General features: G+C 44.0%; 1 protein-coding gene across 1 annotated transcript; it reads right to left on the bottom strand.

Annotated features, from left to right (window-relative positions):
• Window positions 1-10,508: 10,508 nt before the first annotated feature.
• On the bottom strand, window positions 10,509-25,797 carry LOC132418111 (nuclear RNA export factor 3-like). The gene is given in 19 exon segments (XM_069540338.1): window positions 10,509-10,591; window positions 10,594-10,694; window positions 11,233-11,305; window positions 11,936-11,978; window positions 12,074-12,189; window positions 12,298-12,356; window positions 12,463-12,570; window positions 12,714-12,769; window positions 12,855-12,923; window positions 13,287-13,323; window positions 14,200-14,309; window positions 14,704-14,792; window positions 14,948-15,017; window positions 15,124-15,204; window positions 15,329-15,433; window positions 15,541-15,624; window positions 16,247-16,400; window positions 16,621-16,777; window positions 25,596-25,797. Coding segments are annotated over 19 exon segments (1,797 nt in total).
• Between the last annotated feature and the right edge of the window lie 2,119 nt (window positions 25,798-27,916).

The following is a 27,916-nucleotide window of genomic DNA, read 5'->3' as shown; positions in this document are numbered from 1 at the left end:
GCTGGCAGAGGCCACAGAGTAGAAGGACGCAGGTGACCTCAGGGTTCAGGAGCCCTCTATCGTGAACTGTGACCGAGAGAAGTGAGCCTCAGGAGACCACAGCATGTCCCATGACCGTAGAATATACACAACCAACAGCCGAAGGGTAGGTGCGGTGTTCACATGACGGCAGGCGCTTTGCCTGCCATGTGATGGTAGCGGCCACATCCGTGTTGACTCAGGGATCTGAAGATTCTGGTAGCCAGCAATCTTCACGAGACAGAGATGGCTGAGCCTGATGTGTGACCAAGGGGGAAGTGTGACCGACCATAGCATCCATACGACTCTCAGAAGCAGGTCACCTGTGTGACTTGGAGGGCTGAGGCTTCCACATGCCACTAGCTAGTGAGGGCCACATGACAGGATGAACCCACATGATGGGCAGGGTTTAGGAGTCTGCCATGCTCTAGCGACTTGAAAAGCTGGATCTACCACATGATCATAGTGGCAATAGGTCCAGAGAGACTACACGAGCTCAGGGTTTAAGGGCTCATGGTGCTGACATGGCCAGTAGGTCTGGGCCTGCCTCATAACTGTCAGGGCCTGCCACTTGATGGCCGCATCCGCGTGACCATAGCCTTAGGAGCCCACGGTGCTCAAAAGCTGCGTCAGCCTCCTGAGTGTAGGATAGTGACAGCAGGGTTCTCCCGGCTGCATGTTTCAGGAGGCCGTTCTCTTCACGAGACCTGGAGACCTGAGATTGCCCACATTCCTGGGCTTCCCGTTGATGGTGGTGCCTCCCGATGATCTTCCTCAGAACACAGGCTGGCTTCACCTGCCCCAGCCCCCTTTTAATGTGCTAATGTGCTTCTTTCGTGTGCTAATTCTGATTCCCTATAACACGTGAAATTTAACACATAAATTAACACATAGCAATGGACTAGGTCCTCCCTAAATCCATAACCATTGCCATATTTTAGGGACCGCTTCAAAAACCTAAGCGGTGGGTACAGGTAAGCTTTGTTGCCGTAATTTCATGCAAGTCTAAGAGAAATTAAAGCAAACTCAATAAGTGAATTTTAGCTGTTAATTTGAAAAACAAATGTATATAATGATTACTATGTGTCAGGCACTTTAAAACGTCAACTCCTTTAATACTGGCAATTCTATAGACTAGTTACTATGATTATTATTCCAGTTTTCACTAATCAAAGCAGAAGCCAGTTAAGGCCCTCGGATTCATTTTAAGGTATAAATATAAACTTATCCTTAATAAGTGAAGTATTTGTGTATATAAAAGGTGGTATAAAATGTTATACGTTTTTTGAAAACATTTCCTTCTTTTATTTTTAAACATTCTAAGAGAAATATTGCAGACTTTATGGCTCTTAACGGAATTCAAAGGTTAAAAATGAGCAGAATCTGAATTAGATATTACTGCACTTATATTTTGTTTGCATCTTCCTAGAAAGGACAGAGAAAGGAGAATATACAATATAGTTTTAGGGTTTTTTTTTAATTGCAGTTTTACAAACGCCTCTTTTGCTGATTGGTGCGGAAAACTGAAGATCTGTCTGTATATCCAAAAGAGATTTGATGTGATCTTGCCCGTTTGCTGGCTTAGGCAAACTTAATGCTATACAAGCAGTGGGATTATTATGCCGGCACCCTGCAACGTGGCATGGCTACATAAATAACCTGAAGAAAATACAACAGACCAAATTTTGCACCATCGTTAAATTTGAATATACTAGTAACGATAACAGACTGTGTTTGTAGTTCTAAGCCTGTTGAAGGAAGTAGTGATTTTTTGGAGTGACTCTGTTTGGGCACATTGCTGTTACTTGGATAATTTTGGAAAATTATTTATGGGACACATGTAAATGCACGGTATGAAAATGGAGCCACGTGTTTAAAGTAGAGCCTATTATGAAACCTCAAGATGCATTTAGGAAGCATCTGTATACAATCACTGGATGGAATCTGACATCAAGACCTGATGTCTGTCCCAACTGTAGTTTCTCTAATGGACAAATCCACTAATGGTGATTGAGGTCAACTTCTTTAACCAAAAGACAAACCCTGGAGTTCTAATTATAACTTTTCTTGGGAAGGGTCAGATATTCTCCTGCCAGAACTAATGGTCGTATCATTTATTCTTTCCCTGCGATGATTATCAGGCGTTATTTTAGGATTAAAAAATATATTTAGTTACACCAGTGGGTGCCTGTCAGCTCTTTATAACATACATTGGGGAAGGGATGCTAAGGCTATGGGTAAACACCTGTATGAACACAGCTTATGTGAGCTAGGCAGTTTCGGCACTCACTGCATGTATCAGGTGCTGTGTCTGTTTAGGTGAGGCAGGCTGATAAGCTATTCTTCTTGAATGTTGTTTGGCAAGGTTTACTGGGAACAACTTTTACTCGTTTATATTTCTGTTTTGGGGTGGACGTTTAGGAGGTCAGTGCTAGTGGCTTTGTTTAACACAGAGACTTGGGAAAGGAGAATAGCAGACATTTGTGATGCTGCTAAATTAAACACAAATACTCAAATGCTTTTGGTTCAAACACAAATATGTACAACTCAAGTAGAGATCCTATGTGAATTTACTTTCAGAAAGTAAAATTGACTTAATCTGGTAACATTACCCAAGAGAACTTATGAGATATTGCTGTGCCTTTATAGAAATGGTAATCGAAACATGTTTTTCTTTGTTCCTTTAAGAAGCTCATTAATTAACTAGAAGTGACTTTACTGTCAGTGTCAAGCAATGGGAAAGAAGAGAAACAATTGTAGGTAGTGCTCCCTGTCAGAGTACTCAGTGTGCTCCCTTCCCCCAGCACAGTGTAAATTTTAACAGCTCTAGGTGATGAGCTCATTCATGGGGAGTACCACAGCCTGGAAACAGAAAATTACATCCACCGTGAAAACTTCTTTTGAGGACAAAGAATGGAAAGGGGCGAGAAGGCAGGGATTCCTTACAGGGTTTTTGCTCATAAACTATGTCATTTGTGATGGTATGATTCTCTGATACACTTTGAAAATCCCATCCACGTGAAGACCACTTACACGTGAAGAGCTGGTGCCAGCCTGTTGGTGTTATGGGCTGGGTCCTGGTATGCCAGGCGGCAGGGCTGCGGTGGTTCTTGGGCTAGTGTTCCCAGAGGACTATTCCTTTTTGCATATTTACAAATATGTACATTAACAGAAGATGTTCTTTAATTTTATTACATTTTCATGAGACTGAATTTCTTCTAAAAGCTTGAAGCTTTTAAAGATATTCCATATTGAAATTTAATGGTGCTCTTTAAAGAAAATTGTTGCTGATCATAAATGTTGACAATTTTCTTGCTTCTCACCTTTCATACCTTTATGAACTCTGTGTTGTATGTGTACAGAATGGTAATACTTGATGAAATTGTAACTATAAAGAATCCATTCCCTTCTAGTCAAACTATCCTGACACAATAATATCAAAGTACGATAGTAAAGAGAAAGCTTTGCCAAAAATTTGAGAAAGAAAAAGAGATTTCAGTACGCTACCATGGATGTCTTTGTGGTCCTTCCTAAACTTACTGCAGGGGTGAGAGCTCTAGTGCTTTCTAGCTCCCCATTCACTAATTCAATGTAGGTATTTCCTGAATAGAAGTATTTGTTACCTGGAAAGACATAGTAGTTGAAAACCATTTGAGCTTGAGTACTGTGGGTATTATGCTCATACTGATAATTGTGCTTTCAAATGGTGCCTGAAGGTGAATATTTTTCTTTACCTATGCAATATACATTCCTAAGTGGTCTCAAATTTTCATTAGTGCATTTCCTCCCTCATACAGTCACATGTTTGGGGGGAATTTGCCTGCTAGTTCCAAGGGTGAGACCAGAGTTACTCTAGATCTCACGCAATAATCCTATGTCCCTAGTCACAGTCATTGGTTCAAGATTGGGCCTGAGTCTTTATATCTTTGAGCCACTGGATCAACTAACCTAAAGTCTCCTCTACCTCTGGGCTCTCAGTTATATAAGCAAGTATCTTTCCTTATCGTATACACAAAAGTGGATTTTACTTTCTATTACTTGTAACTTTGTTACTTACTGCTATATATGTTTTTGAAGATATGTTATCAGGTGAATGTAAGTTCAGAATTTGTTATCTTCTTAATACATTTTCTTTTATGATTTGATAGTAGCCTTCTTGGTTGCAATCGCTTGATGTCTATTTTGCCTGATAGTAATACAAATTAACCACGTTTCTTTCAGTTTTACTGATCATTGGTATTTTTTACCATCACTTTATTTTCATCCTTTCTGACAGTCTACTCTACCTGCTTCATGAACTACTGAAACACGTTCATAATGCCTGTATTAGACTGTTCAGACTGCCACAACAAAAATACCACAGACTAAGTGGCTTAACAACAGAAATTTGTTGTCCCTCTTTGTATACACACTTCTGCTGTCTCTCTGTGTGTCCTAAACTCCTCTTCTTATAAGCACACCAGTCAGATGGGATTAACGTATCCCCTAACAGCCTTAAATTCACTTAATCACCTTTTAAAGGTCCTATCTCCAAATCCAGTCACATTCTGAGGCACTGGTAGTTAGGGCTTCAGGATATGAATTTTGGGAGAACACAGTTCAGTCAATAACAAAACCTAATGTTAAGATGACGTTATCATAGAAAACAAGAGAGCAGAGGCAGGAGCAATGATGCGGAGCAGGCAGGAGGATGGTATGTTAGGCTTTCATTTTCCTATAGCTTCTCCAGTTCCTAAAATTCTCAAATGGCCAATGAATCCCAGGCATTTGACTGAGAAATTTGCATTGCTACTACCTCAGCCTGGACCTAAGGGATGGGAACTAGTATTCCACACTAGTTAATAGCTCAGCTTAAAATCTAACACTTTCCTCTTATCAATAGATCTGCTATTTTCTTCCAAGATACTTGACCCTTCTTAACCTCAGCTTCTTAATTAGATACAGAGAAAAAATAATTAGTCATACAACTCCAACTGTGAGAATTAAATGAAATTGAGATCTACTTCTGCACATAATCAGGGCTGATTGCTGGGTGGAAGGTTTGGAAAGCTGCTTCCTCAGCCATTTATGCACAGAATATTCAGGCTCATTCTATTCTAACAGCTCTATGTTCTAGGTCATGCCACAGCATTGTCAATGAGACATGCAGAAGGGGAAGAGTTGTGTCTGTGCACTGGGGTTAGACCTTTTGGGGCCCCAATTATCTCACCAAATACCTCCCTTACTATTTAGCAACCAGAGCCACGTGCAGTTCCCTATTTTGACTCCTAATCTTCCAGAAGACAGAGACACTGTCTGAATTTTTTCCTGGTCCTATCTTCCCTTCTTAGCACTTCGCTTGACATGCACTAGGTGCATGAATGAATGAATAAGTGGATGAATGATATTTATATTCCACACATACATCTTTCTTGTCTGACAGTTCGTAGCCCCTGGCAGGTCAGAGCCTTAGGCTTACAACTAAGTCCAGTGGTTAGGACTCGGTGCTCTCACTGCAAGGGGCCCAGGTTCGATCCCCGGATGGGGAACTGAGATCCTGCAAGCCACGCAGCACAGCCAAAAAATAAAATAATAAAAAAAGATGGATGCATTATGTTGAACACAAATTATAGCTCAGTGAAGTTGGACTTAATATGTCTTTGTATCCCTTCCAGAATCTAGAGCTGTGTCATGCTCATATGTGGAATCAACCTGTATTTTCAGATTGAACTGTACAGTTGGGTTTTTCGTTTGCTTGCTTGCATGCTTGTTTTTTTTGTTTCTTTTGGGTTTTTTTTTTTTGCCACAGCCAAGAATATTCTCAGGATCTCCTGACTTATACATCCAACCACATGCTCCCCACCCAGATTTTTCATAGGCTCCACAAACGACATGGTCAAAACACAACGGTCAGTTTCCTGGCATTGCACCAAAGCTGGTCTTCCATTCATTTCCCCATCGAAGAAAACCACCCTAACCCAGCTGCAAAAATCCAAATTCCAAGAGACACACTTAATTCCTCTCTATCCTTACCACAAACGTGGACTTCATCAACAAGTTCAGTACTTCCAAGATACATCTCATCTCAAACCCCATCTCACCCCTTCCATTGCTACGACTGTAGTCTACGAGACTGTAACCTCTCACTGTCATGTGTGTAGTAGCCTCCTAATCTTGTCTCTTGATCTTACAGTTGCTCTATTTCAGTCTGTCCTCCAAGGAACATTTAGAATGAGCTTTAATAAGGTAGATTATAATAATAATTCCCTTCCTTTCAGAAAGAATCCAATGGCTCCATCATAATAAGAACAAAACCCAGAGTCCTTCCCATGGCCCACAGGACCTTCTGTTATTGGGCCCCTCCTACCATTCTCACCTCATTTTCTAACACTGTCCTCCCAATACACACTGGCATACAAGCTGTTCCTTAAAACTGCCAAGCTTGCCCATATCTTAGGGCCTTTCGTCTTGCTCTTCCCTCTGCCTCAAGGGCTCAGCTCCTATATCTTCCCACTGCTGACTGTGTACTTGTTGTTATTTCAATATTAAATCTAAGTTACGTCTTCAGAAAATCCTTCCTTGCCTTCCCCACCCTAGTCATTCTCTGTCACATTTTCCCATATTATTTTCTTAATGGCTCTCAAATCTTGAGTGTATCAACCCCTGTAGAATGTGAGCTCCATGAGAACCATGACCCTGTCTGTCAGGTTCTCTGATTTATCTCCAGTGCCTATCACAGTGCCTCACATATCACTGGTAACCAATAAATATTTGTTGAATGAATGACTGAGTGAGTGAATGATGTAGATTACGTATGCTAAGTAGTGAGGACTCAGGCATAGTCTGGGACATGGGATTTGGGAGGATGGGAGAGTGAGCTCAGGTGTCTCTGAAGCAGCAGTTTTGTTTAAACCCATGAAAACTGTGGTTGGAAAACTGGGTAGAAAGGACATGATAATTGAGGTAGTGCTTCTAGCTGTCTTGGGTATGAAAGTGTAGCATATGTTCTATACCTATTCTCCTTCTTTCCTAATAAAAGAATCCCAAATTTGTTTGGGACAGTAATGTTTCCAGTAAAAGACCACATTTATAGCCTCCTTTGCAACCAAGAATGGTCACATGACCGACTTCTACCTATTGAGGTGATGGCAGAAGTGTTGTATAGTAGTTCCAGGAAGGTGGCTAAAAGGGAGATGAATTTCTCAGACCAAGGTATTTCTCATACCATCTGTTGTGGACTGAACTGTGTCCTACCCAAATTCATATGCTGAAGCTTTACCCCCAGTACCTCAGAATGTGACTGTGTTTGAAGATAGGGCCTTTAAAGAGGTGATTAAATTAAAATGAGGCTGTTAGGGTAGACACCAATCCAATATGATTGGTTTCCTTATAAGAGGAGTTTAGGACACATAAAGAGATAACCAGGGTGTGTGCACAGAGGGACAGCCATGTGAAGAAGGAGTAAGAAGGAGGCCATTTGCAAGCCAAGGAGAGAGGTCTCAGAAGAAACCAAACCTGTGGACACCTGGATCTTGGACTTCCAACCTTTAAAACTGTGAGAAATAAATTTCTGTTGTTTAAGCTACTCAGCCTGTGGTGTCTTGTTATGGCAGCCATAGCAAACTAATACACCATCAGATAAGGTTTTCAAGTTTGACAGCTCATTAGAAACAACTGAGGTGAACCTTAAAGATACTGATGACTGGGCTTATCCCTAGAGGCTCTGATTCAGTTGGTTGAATCTGAGCATTCGAGGGGATCCTAATGGATATCCAGAGTTGAAAACCACATGTCTAGAAGAATAGTTTTTTGCACTCCATTGAGCAGGCTGAGAGTGATGAATCTAGCATCATTTAGAAGGCATCCCCCCGTATCTCCCTCCTTCCACTGTTTTTCCTCTACCCCATATCCCCCTTCTTCTTCTGCCCTATCCAGATCTCCACAGATGGACCCAGAGATGCCCCCACCTCTTAATCCTGTTCCATATCCAAGTTCAGTCCTAATTTAAGGAACATTTAATAGCTTCAGCCCCACTTCTGCCCTCCCTGTCAAGAAAAGTGAGTCTCGAGGGGCCTCACATTCTCTTACTCTGCCTGTTAGCCAGAGCCAGGGCAGCTCTCTAGAGGTAACTTCTTGCCTCTTAATCCAATTATAAAATGGATGAAAGACATGAACAGAGGGCAAACAGGCTTAGGAAAAGCTATTCAACATCTTTAGCCATCATGCAAATGCAAATTAAAGGCACAATGAAATGTTAAACCCACCTATCAGAATGGCTGAAAAAAACAGTGACAAAACCAAATGCAGGCAACACTGGATAAACTGAGTCACTCACACATTGCCAAAGGGAATGCAAAATGGTACAGGCCGTCTGGAAAACAATTTGGCAGGTTTTTCAAAACGAAACATGAGATTACCAAATGATACAGCAGTTGCACTCTGGGCAATTTACCCACTGAAATGAAAATTTATGTTTACACAAAAACCTTTACATGGAGTTCATCACAGTTTTACTCACAATAGTTAAAAAGTGGAAATAGCCCAGATGTCTTTCAGTGGGGGAATGGGTAAGCAAACTGTGGTACATTCACACCGTGGAATCCTATTCAGCAATAAAAAGGAACAGACGATAGACACACTTTACAACTTGGATGGATCTCAGGAGAATTATGCTGAGTGAAAGAAATCCATTCCTAACGGTAGTGTACTATTTGATTCCATTTCTATGACATTTAGGAAATTATAATAGTGTTTGACAGAGTTTAGGGATGTGGGATCAGGAAGAAGGTGGGTGTGGCTATAAAGGCTAACATGAGGGAAACGTGTGGTGATGAAACAGTTTTTGATCTTGTTTGTGGTGATAGTTAGAACACCTACACTGCTGGTAAAAGTGCATGAAATTATATATATATAAGTATTATGCACAGGTGTTCTAACACACCAATGAGTGCATGTAAAATGGTGAAACTGTGGTAAGCTCAGTGGATTGTACCAATGTCCATTTCTTAGTTTCGACGCTGTACTAAAGTAATACAAGGTGTTATCACTAGGAGAAGGTGAGTGATGGGTATACATGACCTCTCTACACATTTTTTTGCAACTTTTGGTAAATCAATAATTATTTCAAAATAAAATAGTTAAAAAAACACTGGAGTTGTGGGGAAAATACTCTTAGGTACAGAACCTAAGAACCTAATAAATATGTTAACACAGTTTTAGACCTGTTAAATAATTAAGAAATCCATAATTAATGGAGTAAATATGGTACTTTACTTGCTAAATACGTTATATTTGTTTATAGAAGTGAACATCAGAACGGTCGCAACTTGTGAATACTGAAGTGGTGGGGAGAAGGTTATCGGGAGGCAAAGCTTGGATTTTAGGGTTGTCCAGGAATGGAGTCCTTACTCTATAATTTTCAAGCACTGTGTAGGTCGGATATAAATGCTAGAGACTGCCAGGGATGATGTGGGAGATGGGACCTTTTGGTCCTGGCCCCACTAACTCATGGTTGGGTCAGGGGAAGAGCAATCCAAGACACACAATATACAATGTGCAATGTTACTCTTTAATATAAAGATAAACAAGGATCATGCGTTGGAAAAATATAAAACAACGGGCAGGCCTACACGGTAAACAATGGCTTCCTGATTAGCTGGACTGCAAGCTTAGTCATGGATATGGCTTCAGTTAAGAGAAGAGAGGTGACAAATATGATGAGGATGAAAATGACATCTAAAGGCTCATTTGCAGAGTTTTGTTCTCAAGATCCCAGGTCAGTGGATGAGGGTCACATGTGGAATTTTGCCCTTGGACTGAAGAAAGTAAAGAGAAAGAATTGGGATGTCAGCAGAGCCAGCAGCCGTGAGTGTCAACCCCCGGGCACCTGACTTCTGTCCACCTTCACCTTCCTGAAACCCTAGACGTCTATTTCTTCTTATCTCTGAATTCTCAGAATTCACTTTTTGATGAGTAAAGAAATTTTTAGTTCTGGTATAGTCTAGTCATTTTACTGAAAGCGCCTCTAGTGGGGGAGGATAGATGACCTCCCTTAGGACCAAACTGGAGACACTTGACCACACAACTTCACTGCTACATCTATGCTACAAGAGCAAGCCTTCAAGTTTACCAACATGTATGTACCAGAATGAGCAGATGCCACTGCATGTAATGCTGAAAAAGAGGCGAAAAGCTAAATGCCTATCAATAATAGCTTATGGCTTCCTGGAATTCAATTGTTTAATATATTGATCTTAGAAAGAATAATGTAGCGTCACATATACTGAGAAGAAACTATGCTGGCACTAATAATAAAAGAAGTTTCAAAACAGTATATAAGATAGGATACCTGTATTTTATAATACATGGAAATGTATTAGTATGAAATTAGGGTATTTCTCACAAATAAACGTTTGTAAGAAAAAATAGATTTAAAATAATTACCTGAAAATTCCCATTAATCACTCCTCTACTCCTCCCAGCTCCCTCCTATCCCCATGCAACCCCAGCACTCACTTCTGAGACCACTAGAGGTTCACCTCAGATGGGGTGGAGGATGCCTGCATGATGTCCTGCTGCTGCTGGGAGAGGGGTGCATGGAGCTGGAGGTGGGTGTAGACAGTGGGATGGAGAACACACTCTGGGTCTCGCTGGGGTCGGCATCCCTCACAAACAGCTCGTCATTCACGATGCACAGACTGAAGGAAAAATGGGCCCTCAGACAACTGGTGGATGCACACCCACACCCCCAAAACTGACTCTGCTCCCACTGGCACTCAGCAACCAGATTCCTTCCACGTCCCTCCTGTGTCTGTCTCCCAGGTTCCTTGACTGGTACCTCTGCCCCTCCCTACAGAGCCCACCTTTGGAGAGACTGTCTACCACCTTCACTTGATTTATAGGTTCATCCCCAACCCAGGGGCAATTTCGCATTTACCCTTTACCACAGTGCAAGGGGTGGACAGTCTGATCCCCATTCTCAGAAGAAGACACTGAGTCACACAGAGGTCATGGGAATTGACCAAGGTCACACAGTGAGTGAGTGTTGGGTCAAGGAGTGAACGCATAGGCTGATTCCAGAGCCCACGCTCTTCCTAACCACTAGGCTACACTGCTCCTGGGATCCCCCTGCTGGCTTTCCACAATACCGAGTAAACCTAAGATCTGCACCACCACATTCCCACGCCCCCGAGCCCAGGCTGGGATGGACATTCCCACCCACAACAGGGCTCTCACCTGGAATAGCTGGCAGGGGTAGCGGTGAAGGTCCGGGTGAATGCACGCAAACAGCCCTGAGAACTTCCTTCCACTTCAACAGCAAACAAACCACAGTACCCCTTACAGCTGCACGTGCTGTACACGCTCACATGGCGGTCCCCAGTCAGGGTGTGACTGGACACTCATGCTGAGAGGGCAGTTGTTCACGGGGGCCAGGGTGTTGGGTATGGGGAGCGCAACTATAGGAGCAGTCTGCACCCAGTGACAGGGCCCCTGACGACCACCACACAAGTTCACGGGGTGCATTTTTCACAGCCGCCCAAGAGGTGGATACTACTACCCCATTTTGCAAATGAGGAAACCGAGAGGTTCAGTAACGGCCCAAGTTCTCAGAGTAAGGATCTGGGATGAGAGCCACCAAAATCCACAGCCTGTGTCCCCAACGCCCAGGGTGTGCAGGGCAAACAGGCATGGACACAGCTCAGACCTGGGTTGTCTGTGGGAAGCCTGAGGGCAGGAGAACACAGTGGGGAAGGGGAGGCGGGGGGAGGGGAGGGGAGGGGAGGGAACAGAAGGGAATACAAGGGGAGGGAAGGGAAGGGAAGGGGAAAGAAAGCGAAGGGAAGGGAAGGGGTCAGGGACGCTGGGTGGTTCTGGGTGTGAGCCTGGCCAGGGGGAGGCAGCAGTGGGACATCTGCGCTGGGGGTCTACACACACTCACCTTCCTTGAACACCCCGCTGACGGAGAAGCAGAGCATCGTTTCCTGAAAGGGAAGAGCCCAGGCGCCCAGTCACCACCTCCACCTCCCACCCACCTGCAGCTTCCTGGCCCCGCCCGAGGGGGGAAGCAGGCGCTCACCGTCTGGAACCACGTGTCCACCACGAAGGAGCTGAAGTCATGCTGAGTCTTGGGCAACACACAGAGAGTGTGCACAATGACACGTTTTGTGTGCTTCAGCAGCTGGACCCGCAGGTCTTTGAGGGGAGGGGAAGCGAGCGAAGGTCAGGAGCTGCCACGCCCTGGGCCCTATGATTGACCCCTTCACTGCCCTTTCCCACCCAGTCTTCCCATGACACACTCACGGGGGTCCTTGAGTTTCTTCATATTCCTGCTGTCCTTGAAATACTCGCACAAGCTGCTTCTAGGAGACAAAGAGCAACAGTGGGTGGTGGGTGTTTGCAGGAGCTGGCCTGTGTCTGCTGGGGGGCCACACGGTCCGGGAGCAGAGGCTGTACTGTGATACTCACGGGGCTGGGTCCTCAGGGTGGAAGGGAATCGTCAGGGAGAAGCAGGCCTCCTCGTGATAAGCACCCGCGAGAATCTGTCTGTCTCCATAGTCATAGATCAAGTAGTACCTGAGGGGGAGCAATGAGGACAGTCTATCTCTGTGGTCTGGACCTCAAATGAGACTTGAAAACTCCCCTGAGCAGACCTGTGCTTAGGTGGCCTCACCTGTCCTAGACCTGCCCCCCTTGCTCAGCTTCCCAGAGATACTTACTGCTTCAGGAATTGCAGGACTAGGCTCTTCAGCTCATCAGATCCAAAGTAGCTTCCCTGGAATCAAAACAGTCCTCAGGACCATGGCTGACACCCCCTTCTCAGGCACCACTTAAAACCTGGCTTGATCCTCCATCCTCACCTTGCAGGTTGGTAAGCGCTTGCAGGCTTCAAAACCACACTTAGCAAGTGGGGATGTCTCCTGGTCATCCTGGGGAAGAGAACAGAATGTCAGCAGTGCAGACCAGGAGGTGGTGCTAGATGATCAGGGAAAAGGATGGGCCCAGGAGGGTGAGGGTCAGAGGTCAGGTGTGAAAGGGCCCTGGAAATTCCATGGGCAGGACTACAGTTTGGATCATCACCGTGGATTCCCCAAAGCCTATGAAGAATGTGCTTGAAGAAGATCCAGAGCGTTTGTCAGGTTCCCACAGGGACTGTACCATCCCCCTCCGCCCAGGACTTTGAAGGGTCAGTTTCAAAACTGTAACTGGGGCAAGACCTAATGGGGTTCAGAGTAGTATGTGGGTGCTGTCAGTGCCAGTTAGAGGAGTCAGTGAACAAGGAATACACTTACCAAGGTTAGTAACTTGGGGAACAATTCCAGGATGGAGCTGCCAATATCAAGACAAAACAGAAAAGTCAGTGAAACTGTGGCGGTGACCCTCTTCCTCATGGGAGCAAGTACACCCACACCACAGCGTCCCAGGCTTCCAGGGCCCTGAACACGTCCCCCATCGACTGACACAGAGGGAGGGCAGGCCCTCCCTCCCTCCCCGCCTCCCTCCCTCCCTTCCTCTCCTTCCCCTGGGTAGCTCCCCCGCAGACTGCCTGGACTCTCTTCTCCAGTGCCACAGGGACCAGCATTTCAAACCCATGCTGCAGGGCTTCTTCCCCTCCCTTCCTGCCTCCAGAGCCCCACTGAAGGCTGTGGAGAGAAGAGGGAATGGGGTGTGTGCCCAAGGCTCTGCTACCTCACTGGCGGTCCAGCACTCTGCCAAGACCTGGACCAAGACCTGGACTTCCCCCTTGGATGGCCCAGGGTGCTGGGGCAGGGAGGTGAGTGAGGTGGGGCTCAGGGAGGGAGATGGAGGGGGATGAAGACAGAAAGGGAGTGAAGGTACGAGGGGATAGATGAGAGAGACATATGGGCCTAGACACAAGGGAGAGAGAGAAAACAAAGGGAAGGGAAAGAAGCTTTCCCGTGGTGAGGGTAAGGGAAGAAGAGAGGAGAAAGGGGAAATGGCGCCCCATTTGCAGCTCTTCACCTGCCCCAGAATGGCTCAGACACAGCACGTAAGAATGTAAAATATGCACATGTTGGGCTGGGGGCCCACTGGGTGCTGGTTGAAACTTTGGCAGCTTTGTGATGCAGAGAGGAGAGCATAGGGCCTGTAGTCCTCCCTGAGGTCCACGTCAGCTGCCCCTTGCAAACGGGCACTTTCGGGAGTAGCTCAGGCTGCCACCGGGTAACAGAGGATGCATCTGACCTTATGTTGGTTGACATATCAGGGAAGGTGGTGCACAGGGGGTTTCTGTCTGCACACATCCCTTCTGGCTCCAGCCGCTCACCCTTGTCCATCTCCCCTGCAGACTCCACCTGTGATTATGAGGAGGAACCACATGGGCCAGAGAAACAGAGCCAGGATGGCCGTGCACCCCTAGTCGCTTCCTTTTCCTACAAATCCATTTCCCTTCCTCTGTCACCACCACATGCGCCTTCCCACTTTCCCTTCAAAGACGGATCTGGGTACCACACCTCACCTCAGTGTTGGAGAGGTTCAAGTTCTTGGTGTTGGAAGCATTCGGCATAGTGTTGGACAGGCTGTGTAGCTGGTAGGGTTTCTTATTGCTCAGGTCCAAGGCCAAAAGCTATGATGAGGAAAGAGTTAGAGTGAGGACCCCAGCAGGGGATACCTGAGACAAATCTGCCTCTTCTACCTAATCTCTCCCACCATCACCACCTGCCCCAACATTGGGTCTAAGGTCCTCACCTTGGGCATATTCCCTGGATGGATCTGCAGGGAGGCGGCCACGCCAGTTCTAGGGTTTCGTGCCATTCCAGTATCACGGGTCATCAAGTCTCCAGGAAGACAGGAGGAGGGAAACAGGGGCTGAGAGGCTCCTGGCTGGTACAGCTCCAGCACCAACCCCTCCCCGAGTTACCATTCCTGAGTATCCCTTTCCAGCTAGACCCCTCTGCCCTCACCTGCTCTACAATTACTGCTGTAGCCATACCAGGGTCAGAGCGGACTCTCTGGATGTCAAGAGATTGCTGGGAGGCATCATATTGTTCCTTCACGGGCAGCTGCAGAGTTAGGGATGGGGTTCAGGGGCTCTGAGTCTGAGGTGGTGATCGGGGGCAATAGGTGGGTCTGGCTGTGAGTGCACAGGTTGTGTTGAGTCTGCATTACCTTTATCTGCTCCACCTTTTCTGACCTCAGCTCCTTCAGCACAGAGTGGGGTGCATCACAGGGATCAACAAAGATAGATATCTGTTGAGAACACAAGAGGGGCTGGGTAAGCTCCAGGAAATCTGAGCCCTGGGATCAAGCAAGACCATGCCCCTGTCCTGCCCTCTTGCCCCCAGCTAGCCCTGCTCATGCCCTTGATACATACCCTTTCATTAGCCTCATTGTAAATCTTGCCGTTGACATTCTTCAGTGCGAAGGCAATGTTGGCATTCTCAACGAAGAACTGGGCCTGCATTTTCTCATAGTGAAACTGTAGGGAGAGTGACAAGAGAAGCACAGTATGAGACCAGAGCCATTTCTCATCTGGGCCTGCCATCTACCCCGTTTCCTCTCATCGGCCTCAATGTCCTCTCTTACTTCGACTGGGGTGAAGGGGACACTGCATTGCTTCTGAATCAAATTCAGCAGCCACTTCTCATCATATTTAATACCGAAGGGAATCTAGGAGCCAAAGAAATAATTGGGGAAAGAAAAGTGATACAATGGAATCCAAGGTTAAGATAAGACCCAGCTGTGTCTTGCTTTAGGACCTTTTTTCAGGCTTTAGGTACTTTCTTAAGATAGGACAATATCTGTTATCGCTAACTTTTACACCAGACAAGGACTTCCTAAATACCCTTTCTTTCCATTTAAATACTTTTCCTGAAATAATCGACTTCATATCTTTCACATGTGCTTACTTTTATAAAGTTCTAAGAGATCCTACCTAAGGCAGACTTGGCCCGCCCCTCTGACGAGGACCCCAGAGACTCAAACTCCTCCCGCACTCAGCTTGAGCCAAACTGTGTCTTCTGGTGTGGAGTTGCTCCATCTCCTTGGCAGTAGTTTCCTCCTTTGCTTTTAGACAGCCTCTCCCATGCTCCCTGCAGTCAGTCTGCTCCCTTTATATTGCTTCTCTGAACCTGCCCTCACGTGATCTAGGAAGTTAACTCCTAGGAATAACAAGACAGATTACCAACTCCACTGCCACGAGAGGAAAGTTCCCAGCATCTCTACACGCGCCCAACATGACTCTCTCTGTCATCTTCTTCTACATGTTAGTCCATTTAGCCAGCACACTCACTCTGATCTTGAACCAGCTCCCCAAGGTCTCATCCTGCCTGCTTCTCTCCATTCTTCTCTCTGGAGGCTTTTGCTCTGTCTCCTTGCTAACATGGGTTTCGTCTTGTTCCTGAAAATTGCCTCTCCGATGACAGGATGGAATGGCATAGGGAGCACTGTGGGGAAGTGGAGAGAAGAATGTGGTCCGTATAGTCTTGGGAAGTCTTCCCTACATTTTCGCCAATGATAGCAGAGCTACAATAAAGACTGCTCAACCGTTAACCTGATCCCATCGTTCCTCACTCTTCCAGGTTAGAGAGAAGAATGACATATTTAACTACAAGGTTTTGTTTTTCACTGGTTGATACTGGTCAGCCATGCTGCCTCGTCACTTACTATCTTGCTTGGATGTCCACGTGAGCATCACTTCTTAGTGATTCTCTATATTGCTGCTGCTGGGAAGTGGCCTGTTGAGACCAATAGTTGTGTCTCCTTCGGTAAATACCCCGGCATCTTGCTTTTCTTTGTAAAGTGTTCACTTGATCAATGTTCTCTGAAATTGAGAACAACACATCAATGGGCCCAGTACCAGAAAAATTCCTGGGAAAGTTCTCATGGCTAATGAAGAAATATCACTGGCTTTATAATCTAAAGAGAAATGTATCACAGTGCTAAAACAAGGCTTAGAAACTTCACTGTGTTTCTGCTTCTCAGGAAATGAGAGGTGGGCAGCATTCACAGCCAAGAAGAAAATAAGCTCAGAGGAAAGGATCTGGACCCAGGGTTTAGTCTGTGATGTTAGTCCCTGCTCTGCTTGGATCCGGTTATGTGACCTGGGACAAGTGGCTTTTCATCTCTAAGTCTCTCTTCTCTGCCCGGCTCTTGGGACACAATAAAACCTACCCTGAAATCTACCCTGGTGTGATGGTTCAAGGGTCAAAGGTGACCTCCCTGCCTGACGGAAGAATTAGACATATGAAGTATAGGTCCGATGAAAAGATCCAGAATGGAGCCTGGAGAGACATAACATGGAGAATACCAAAAGCGAGGGGGAGATAATTAAAGGAGATGCAGTGAACATACCTAACACATGGTTAATGTGAGTCCCGGAAAGAACAGGAGGGAAGAGTGGAGAAGTGGTATTTGAAGAGATCTTGGTTGAGAAGTTTCCAAAAGTAACAAGATATCAACTCAGTGTAACAGTATTATTGTAATAGGAGATAAAGTATGCTTTAAGGAAAAACAGTCCTAAAATATGCATTCATTTCATCATCATGTAAGAAAAACTCGGAAAATATGTGACCAGAAGACTCAAACTCAAAGAAATGTTACAGGCTCTTCTTTGGGCAGAAGAAATATCCTCCCAGGTGGAGGCACATAGATACAGGAAAGAAAGACTAATGACATTTGTGAATACGTAGGCAAATTTAAATGAGTGTTGACTATATAACACAATGATAGTAATTTCTTCTGGGGATTTAAATACAGAGAGAAGGAAAATGCATGACAATAAATTTGGAGGGTATATGGAATCAAAGTGTCTCAAGGTCCCCTAATTGTCTGAGGAGTTTTAAAGAACTAATTAACTAACATTAGACTGAAACGGCAAAAATGTACATTGTAATCTGAAGGGTAAACACTACAAGAATGGCAAAAGAATGTTTACCTAGCCACATGAGGTAACAATTTAATAGTTATAAAATGTTAATCATTTCAAAGGAGAGGAAAGGCAAAAGAACTGAGAAGGGGCAAAAATAAACATACAGTAAGATAGTATATATAAACCAAATTACATCTACTTTTACATTAAAAATTTCAGATTAGTATTCCAAACAGAAAGACAGCTATTATCAGACTGGACAAGAAACCTTCCATCAAATGCTCCTGAAAAGAGACACATGCAAATTTTAATCATCTAGAAAAGTTGAAAATAAAAAAATGGCAAAATGTATACCTTTTCCACAGTAACCTACAGAAAGCTTGTATAACCCTATTAGTAAAAGAAAAGGTACACTTTAAAGAAAAAAGCATCACTAGAGAAAGAAGGAGATTTCTTTGTGATAACAGGTTCAATGCAATAAGGAGATATTAATATAAAATTCTAAATTTGTATGCATGTCCTAAAATAGAGCCAAAATATGCAAAGCAAAATCTAACAGAAATAGAGCATGGTCAAATTCACAGTCACAGTGGGAAATTTTAACACAGCTCACTGAGTGATGCACAAAATGGCAGACAAAAACTCAGCTAGAGGGAGAAGGTTTCAAAATGTTACTTAACAAATGTATTTAATTGACATAGAACAATGCACATAACAACTACTCATCGAACATTCCAGAATAGATCATATGCTGGGCAACAAAGCAAGCCTCAGTAAGCTTCTATGGACTAATACAATTTACCCTGACTAGTTAATGTAATAGTCAATGGTAATGGTGGGTTTTCTGCCCCTCCCCCACCTCGTATAAATCCAAGGGATATTAGTTTACACAATCCCACGCCCACCTAGGTGACCCTCCCTACTCTCCAAATCCTAGACCTGAGAAGATCACATGACTTGTGCCTTTTTCTCAGCCAGGGGAAATAATTCACCTCAGCCATGGCCATTTCCATAAGAGGGGAGGTTTTCCACATGGAATCAGGACGGGTGTGTCAGAGCCCACCTGGCCCATTTCCTCAAGAGAGTGGGAAATAGTGAGCCTGAGCCCTCTGCATGCCTTCTCTAAAGGGGGGGTCAGCTTGTTGGGGGTCCTGGGGGTTGGGGTTAGGGAGGGAACCCAGAACCCCTCCTGCCCTGTGGGGATCTGAGGACAGGGTCTCATGCTGACCAACTCACCCATGGGGTGGCCTGAAGGCAGTGATCTGTCACCACCCTCCTCACAGGCTGCTCGTGAAGAGAATCTGTGGGTCTGGAGCTGGAGGTTTGGAGAATATCAGGAAGGGCTTCTGAAGAAGGAGAGTGCAAGCCCCAAACCACTTTGTCAGAGCCACACAAACAAGATGGAGTCCTAACAGGAAGTCCCTTCCCCAAGGGCACAGAGGAGGAGAGCCCTGGGGGCCAGAGGAGACTTAACTTCCTGTAATTACTGCCCCCTGAGTTTGCTACCAGCCTAACACCCAGGGCACTCTCTCCAACTGTACCACCCTTGCAGAGGAGGCCATCTGGAATCAGGAGGCTTAGGGGACCTTGATACTTCTGGTTACAAACACAGGGAGCTCTGTATGCCAGACTCTGGATCAGCTACACTACATTGTGTTCCTTCATTCTGCAAACCCAGATAACTCTGTGTGCCAGCTGTAGACCAGACTCTGTACTTGCTACATTGCCTCTGTTCTTTCATGAATTCCTCACAAGGGGACTCTGATATCAGAATCACCAACTTTCCAAGGTTGCTGAGGCTTACTGAGGTGCTGGAGCTTGTCTAGGGTCATTCAGATGCTACCTGGGGAAACAGAGACTGAAATTGAGCTCCACGGAATGGAAGATGACTTCTCCAAGCACAGATTTACTAAGTTATTGCTGTAGTGTGGGAGATTGTCTTAAGTTAGTACAAAGTAACAGAATTTTCTGAAAATAGTCAAATGGCTGGAATTAACCTCAGCCCACCTCAGAGAGATAATACCAAAAAACAAAAAAAAAATACAAGAACCAAACAACAAAGAACAGACCTGAAAACTATAATCGAAATAGCAAGCAGAGTTTTGTGGGTCACTGTAATGACAGTAAAAGAAAACAAATCATGTATTTTCCTTTAAAAAAAAAAAATGTCCTCAATGTAGATAGATACTCCTAGTGGTCAGAGCCGGAATTGTAGCTCTGAAAGTTCCAGACCAGAGAGGTTTCAAGGCAGAGGGAAGGAGAGAGGAGATTGGGCTCCAGTGCATCAGTTAGACATTTCTGGAATTTTCCACTACTTTCTGGAATTTTCCACACCATGTCCACAATCCCTTCCTGGATCTCTATGCCCTGAGAAAAGTCCAGCCACTGAGAGAGGTGAAGAAAAATCTGCACATAAGTGTGTGAACATTTGGGGGTAAAAGAAGTGTAAGACAGAAATGCACATACCACACAGATAAACTGTCAAGTCAAAAATTGAAATTTTGGGGCTTCCCTGGTGGCGCAGTGGTTGAGAGTCCGCCTGCCGATGCAGGGGACACGGGTTCGTGCCCCGGTCCAGGAAGATCCCACATGCCGCGGAGCGGCTGGGCCCGTGAGCCATGGCCGCTGAGCCTGCGCGTCCGGAGCCTGTGCTCCCCAACGGGAGTGGCCACAACAGTGAGAGGCCCGCGTACCGCAAAAAAAAAAGAGAAGACATACAGATGGCAAAGAGCAAATGACAGTATCACCTCACACCAGTCAGAATGGCCATCATCAAAAAATCTACAAACAAGGCTTCCCTGGTGGTGCAGTGGTTGAGAGTCCGCCTGCTGATGCAGGGGACATGGGTTCGTGCCCCGGTCCGGGAAGATCCCACATGCCGCGGAGCGGCTGGGCCCGTGAGCCATGGCCGCTGAGCCTGCGTGTCTGGAGCCTGTGCTCCGCAACGGGAGAGGCCACAACAGTGAGAGGCCTGCGTACCGAAAAAAAAAAAAATCCTTGAGAGTTTCAGGGCACAATGGAAAAGGGCTTTAGACCAAAATATTTGAACATATGTTTGCTTATAGGAGATACCATGTAAAGTGCTTCTGGCCTAAAATAATTCTGTAAGTCATCATTTTGTGGCAAATGAAGATTTTGTGGCAAATGAAGCATTAAGGGCAGCCCACGTACATTAAAACTAGTGGCAAAAACATTTCTTCTGCCTCTCCCTCCCATGGAGGGGATCCCATGGAGGGGATCATTTTCTCCCCTCCATGGAGGTTAACTTTCCTCTGCTTCTACCTGGGCCCCACATGCCCAGCACACCCGCCCCCAGACAGTTCAATCCCTGTGGCACTCCAGGCTTAAGGGAGGGTATTTTATCTCCATCATGAACTTCCAAGACCAAGACATGGGTGAGAGGGTTGTTTGAGTACCCTATCTGCGTGGCATTGACACCAGGGGAATTCAAAACTGCATATGTGACCCAAAAAACCTTTTATCTGTTACAAATTTATTTGAGAAATTGAAGGGAAGTTAGAAAAAGAAAACCTTGTCAATCCCAAACAAACATGTCACATAGAAAGGAATGCAAATTATAGGAAAAATATTTTATAGGCAAATGTTTAATATTCTCGTACATAAATAAATCTGATTAGTAGTAAGAGTGTCTTTCAAAGTCTATCGAAAAAAATTAAGTAAGATCTATACATCACAAACATATAAAGATTAAACAAGTAAAAAAACAATTACAAAAATATGTAAGTGTGTACATATATTTACATATGCACATAAACATACATAACATGAGGAAAAGTGTATACATACTGTGAGAAAAATTTGGAAGAATATATATATCATGTAAACCTGTTTATATAGTACTGTACACAGAGAAATATATCTGGGGAATATAAACTAAACTATCAAGGATGTACATCTTGCTCTGTAACAAGATGAAAATAATATAGAAAAATATTTTCTCTAATACACATTCTTGCACTTCATTAGTTTATAAAGATAGCAGTTTGAAATCAGAAAAATAACTGATGTAAAATTTTATAGCATAGTAGTACATACCTGGTTGGGAATTTCACTACAAAAATAATAGGTGTGTGGATTAACGGTATATTTCTACATCTATATGCTTTTTCACATTACTTTTGTCTCTCAATTACACACATATAGGTTGCCCATCATAGTTGGGAGGGAGAGGCAGAAGAAATGTTTTTGCCACTAGTTTTAATGTACGTGGGCTACCCTTAATGCTTCATTTGCCACAAAATCTTCCAGAAATGTCACTCTGAATGAGAACTGGCTCCCTCCATCCTTCCAAAGATTCCTGCTGAGTGATGTCTAAGCTGCAATTCTAGACACGTGGACCATGGACAACAAAATGTGGTTACTTAAGTCAAAGGGATTGAAAATGGAGCCAGGAGGCTAGTAAGGAAGTAGGACTTACATATTTCTACCCCCAAATGCAACATAAACCTTTGACCTGGCCAACCTGAGACCGACTGGAACTTGTTTTCGTTATTCCCTGGAGACCAGAGCATGGCGACCAATCTGGTGCCTCAAGTGACTGAATGCCTGCCAGCACCAATCATAGTTCTGTAAAGATAACCTATATAACTTCTCTGGAATGTCTTTATATGTCACCTTTATAAACTCTTGCCATTTTTGTTTCCCTATGAGCACATTTGAGTTGCTACTCAAATCAGTGCCTCACAAATTATAATTCATAAGACCCTAAGTAAAAACTATTTTTCTTATTTGCAGCCTTCTGCATTTCTTGGTTGACAATATGTTCACCAGTTATCATGGACCGCCAATTTCTGAATTTCCTCCAGTGGAAAATTTGGGAAGAGGAAAGAAAAATTTATTAAAAGTTGCTTGCATAGTGAGTGGTGGAAGAATACGTAAAATAAAATCATACTCAAATTGTTTTACCTAACGACTTTCTTCTTCTCTATGGTTTCACAGATAGAAATCATAGTAATAATATAGGACTCCTCTTAGAGGGCTGGTGGTCAGTAAAGGCCTGAGGTGGGAGCAAGGAGGGCAGAAGGGGTTCAGGTACTTTCTACAACTGTCCTGTTAAGTTTCACAAAGTTTTTCCCAGCGTGACAAACTTCTGGGTAAGGGATTGCCACTCTGGATTTTCCAAATGGATGAACCAGGTTACAGGGTATTTCCTTCCTGTTATATCTGGCTAGTCTCCACCCTCTCCTCTTCTGCTGGCTAAAGCCTCCTTAGGCTCAGATCTCAGCTTAAACTTCACTTCACGTGAGAAGTCTCAGACATACCCTACTGGTGTGATTACCACGAGGCATCTAGTAACTCCACCACCTTTACCATCTCCAGACACATGTTTCATGTGAAAGGGGACCAAAGACTGTGAGCTCACAATGTTTCATAGGCTGTAGCATCACACAGTGGACTTAAGATGCTGAAATTTTCAAATATCTTGTCTGAAGAGTTGCCTCAGATTCTCTCTGCCACTTTTGAGAGGGATGCTGGGGACACAGGTCAGTTCAGCAACGGAAATGCAGAGTTCTTCCACAGACAGCAATTGGAACGTGCAGTTCAGAGAAGCTGAGGAGGCTGTGGATTGATGCTCCTTCCTCTACAAGAGCCCATGAGAGTACTACAACGAGAGGCTGTGATTTTTAGCAGGCATAGTTTTGCATGGCAAAGACCAAATGAACCTTCCAGAGGTAAAATTCCAGGTTTGAAAGTTTCTGAATAATTTGCTGCATGGAATACTCTTAAATATATTTCAAAACATTTAAATGAATTTGGAAAATAGTAAAAGAAAAATTAAGGAAGGAAGCAAAACGTTCCATTAACCCAGGATGAGTTATCATCATTTTTATATTCTCATTAATTATGTGCATAATAGGACACTGGCTTATCTTTTAATCTACACATAACACTTAATCCTTTTGACATGACTACAAACTCCATATTGTGACTCATTCTTTACTGATAAGGAAACCGAGCCTCAGATTTCAGACCTGGCTGAGACTAAGGCACTTTTGTGACCTTCACTGTCTTGTGATTTCAATAAATCCTGACAAGGACACTATGAGGGGAAGAATCCTCACTCCCGGGATGGGGAACCTGAGGTTTGGGACCTTAATGTCCCACACTGCCCCATGTCATGCTCCTACTCATTGGCTGATTCCAGACTGGAACCCACGTCTTCTGAACCCGAGGCCTTTACTCTTCCTACTGATTCACTCAGCCTTGCCTCAATTATAGATACGGGTATACTTTGGAAATATTGTGAGCTTGGTTGCAGACCACAGCAACATAGCAAATATTGCAATAAAGTGAGTCAAACAAGTGCTTTGGTTTCCCATTTCTTATAAAAGTTATGGTTACACTATACTGTAGACTATTAAGTGTACAATAGCATGAAGTCTAAAAAACAATGTACATACCTTAATTAAAAAATACTTTATTGCTGAAAGTTGCTACCAATCATCTGAAACTTCAGTGAGCCATAATCTTTTTGCTGTTGGAGGGTCTTGTGTCAGTTTTGATGGCTGCTGACTGATTAGGGTGGTGGTGGTTGAAGGTTGGGGTGGCTGTGGCAGTTTCTTAAGATGAGACAACAGTGAAGTGTGCTGCATCAATGGACTCTCCTTGGCAGAAACGATTTCTATGCACTGTTGTTTGAAAGCATTTTACCCACAGTAGAACTTCTTTCAAAATTGGGGTCTGCTAAATAGACATTTCTCCAAAGAAGATAGACAGATTGCCAACAAACACACGAAAGGATGCTCAACATCACTAATCATTAGAGAAATGCAAATCCAAACTACAATGAGGTATCACCTCACACCAGTCAGAATGGCCATCATCAAACAATCTACAAACACTAAATGCTGGAGAGGGTGTGGAGGAAAGGGAACCCTCTTGCACTGTTGGTGGGAATGTAAATTGATACAGTCACTATGGAGAACAGTATGGACGTTCCTTAAGAAACTAAAAATAGAGCTACCATACGACCCAGCAATCCCACTACTGGGCATATACCCTGAGAAAACCATAATTCAAAAAGAGTCATGGACCACAGTGTTCATTGCAGCTCTATTTACAATAGCCAGGACATGGAAGCAACCTAGGTGTCCATCGACTGATGAACGGATAAAGAAGATGTGGCACATATATACAATGGAATATTTACCCAGCCATAAAAAGAAACGAAATTGAGTTATTTGTAGTGAGGTGAATGGACCTAGAGTCTGTCCTACAGAGTGAAGTAAGTCAGAAAGAGAAAAACAAATACCGTATGCTAACACATATATATGGAATCTAAAAGAAAAAAAAAAGGTCATGAAGAACCTAGGGGCAGGACAGGAATAAAGATGCAGACGTGGAGAATGGACTTGAGGACACGGGGAGGGGGAAGGGTAAGCTGGGCCGAAGTGAGAGAGTGCTATGGACATATATACACTCCCAAATGTAAGATAGATAGCTAGTGGGAAGCAGCCGCATAGCACAGGGAGATCAGCTCGGTGCTTTTGTCCACCAAGAGGGCTGGGATAGGGAGGGTGGGAGGGAGATGCACGTGGGAGGAGATATGGGGATATATGTATATGTATAGCTGATTCACTGTTACACAGCAGAAACTAACACACCATTGTAAAGCAATTATACTCCAATAAACATGTTTAAAAAAAATTGGGTCTGTCCTCTCAAAGCCTGCCACTTTTTTTATCAACTAAGTTTATGTAATATTCTAAATCCTTTGTTGTCATTTCAACAATCTTCACAGCATCTTCACCAGGGGTAGATTCCACCTCAAGAAACCACTTTCTTCTCTCATCCATAAGAAACAGCTCCTCGTCGGTTAAAGTTTCATCATGAGATTGCAGCAATTCAATCACGTATTCAGGCTCCTCTTCTAATTCTAATTCTCTTGCTCTTTCCACCACATCTGCAGTTACTTCTTCCACTAAAGTCCTGCATCCCTCAAAGTCATCCATCAACTTCTTTCAAACTCCTGTTAATGTGGATATTTTGACATCTTTCAATGAACCAGTAATGTTCTTAATGACATCTAGAATGGTAAATCCTTTCCAGAAGATTCTCAATTTACTTTGCCCAGATCCATCAAAGGAATCACTGTCTATGGCAGCTATAGCCTTATGAAATGTATTTCTTAAATAACAATACATGAGGGTTAAAACTACTCCTTGATCTATGGGTTGCAGCATGGATGTAACATTAGTCTCACTATACCTCTACATCAGAACTCTTGGGTGAGCATGTGAGTTGTCTATGAGCAGTAATATTTTGAAATAATTCTTTATTTTTCTGATCAGTAGGTCCCCAACAGTGGACATAAAATATTCAGTAAACCATGTTGTAAACAGATGTGCGGTCATTCAGTCTTTGTTGCTCCATTTATAGAGCACAGGGTAGATTTAGCATAATTCTTAAGGGCCCTAGGATTTTAAGAATGGTAAATGAGTGTTGACTTCTATTTAAAGTCACCAGCTGAATTAGCCCATTACAAGAGAGCCAGCCTGTCCTTTGAAGCTTTGAAGCCAGGCATTGACGTCTCCTCTCCAGCTATGAAAGTCCTAGATGGCATCCTCTTCCAATATAAGGCTGTTTTGTCTACATGGAAAATCTGTTGTTTAGTGTAGGCACCTTCATTAATTATCTTAGCTAGATCTTCTGGATAGCTTGCTGCAGCTTTTACATCAGCACTTGCTGCTGTACCTCACACTTTGATGTTATGGAGATGGCTCCTTTCCCTAAACCTCATGAACCAACCCATTCCAGCTTGAAACTTTTCTTCTGCAGCTTCCTCACCTCTCTCAGCCTTCATAGAATTGCAGAGAATTAAAGCCTCACTCTGGATTAGGCTTTGGTTTAAGGGAATGTTGTGACTGTTTTCATCTTCTCTCCTGAGTACTAAAACTCTCCCCACATCCGCAATAAGGTTGGTTTCCTTTCTTGTCCTTTGTGTGTTCACTGGAGTAGCACTTTTAATTTCCCTCAAGAAGTTTTCATTTTAATTCACAATTTGACTAACTGTGTGGTACAAAAGGCCTAGTTTTTGCCCTGTCTTGCCTTTTCACATGCCTTCCTCGCTAAGCTTAATCATTTCTCTTTGTGGAACTTATACTTTGAAGGGGAAGAGGGAGAGAGAGAGAAGGACAGAGAGACACCTGTGTCTGCATAAGGATTAGGGGCCCTAACAGGGTTTTGTTGTTGTTGTTGTTGTTGTTGTTGAATCTTCAACGCCATGAAGTTTGAGCAAGTTTAAAATTTAATATGAAGGAGCAATCTCATCTCAGATTTAACCCTTGAATTTTCCTACATGTTCATTTCCTTCCTTATCTTCTTACCTTCTTATTTCACAATAGAGTTAATGAAACACTTTCAATAAACAGGATGGATTATAATATAAATTTTTAGTTATTAATAGTTAAAGAATGGACAATTGTGTCCAACAACGCTAGTACTTCTTGGATTTTTGACTCTCAGGGAGGCAGCGGGTGGCTGAAATTCTGGGGTGACATGATCTGAGGACTCCTGTCCTGGTGGCTGTGGGTCGGATTCAGAATTTTCCTATAAACGTATTAACATGCGCAGCAGTCCAGGAGCAGCAGTTAGGCAAACACTACGGCTTGCTGCCCTGGTGCCATCTCTCACTGAGCTCACCAGGTGAGTCAAAGGCAAGCCTGTCTTCCCAGCGTGGGGAACTGGGTTAGGGTCTGCTCAGAGGCACGATGTTGGGCAGCTCTTAGGAGCTTCTGAGTCTCCCAAGAAGCTAGAGATCCTTCTGTCTTTAAAACTTTGAACTCAAGGCATACCAAAGAGAGATTTGCTTCCTTCATAAAGATATCTATATGCTCATTAGGAGAAACAATGAAAAACACCTTTCCACAGTGCCTGCCTTAGCCCTAAGGCTCAGCCAGCCCCTGCTACTGAGTCTTGACTTTTTTAAAGAGCCTTTGAAGTTCTACAGTATGCCATATACTTTGGGCAGGTTTTCTCATTCACCCCTCAGGACAGCTCTGTGACACAGGTATCGTGAGTCCCCTGTCACAGATGCCCAAGCTCAGGCTGACAGAGCCTAGGTCACCTGTC

The sequence above is a fragment of the Delphinus delphis genome, chromosome X (assembly GCF_949987515.2).
Source record: "Delphinus delphis chromosome X, mDelDel1.2, whole genome shotgun sequence".
In the NCBI taxonomy this organism is placed as follows: Eukaryota; Metazoa; Chordata; class Mammalia; order Artiodactyla; family Delphinidae; genus Delphinus; species Delphinus delphis.
This window is presented reverse-complemented; position numbering and strand designations above follow the sequence as displayed.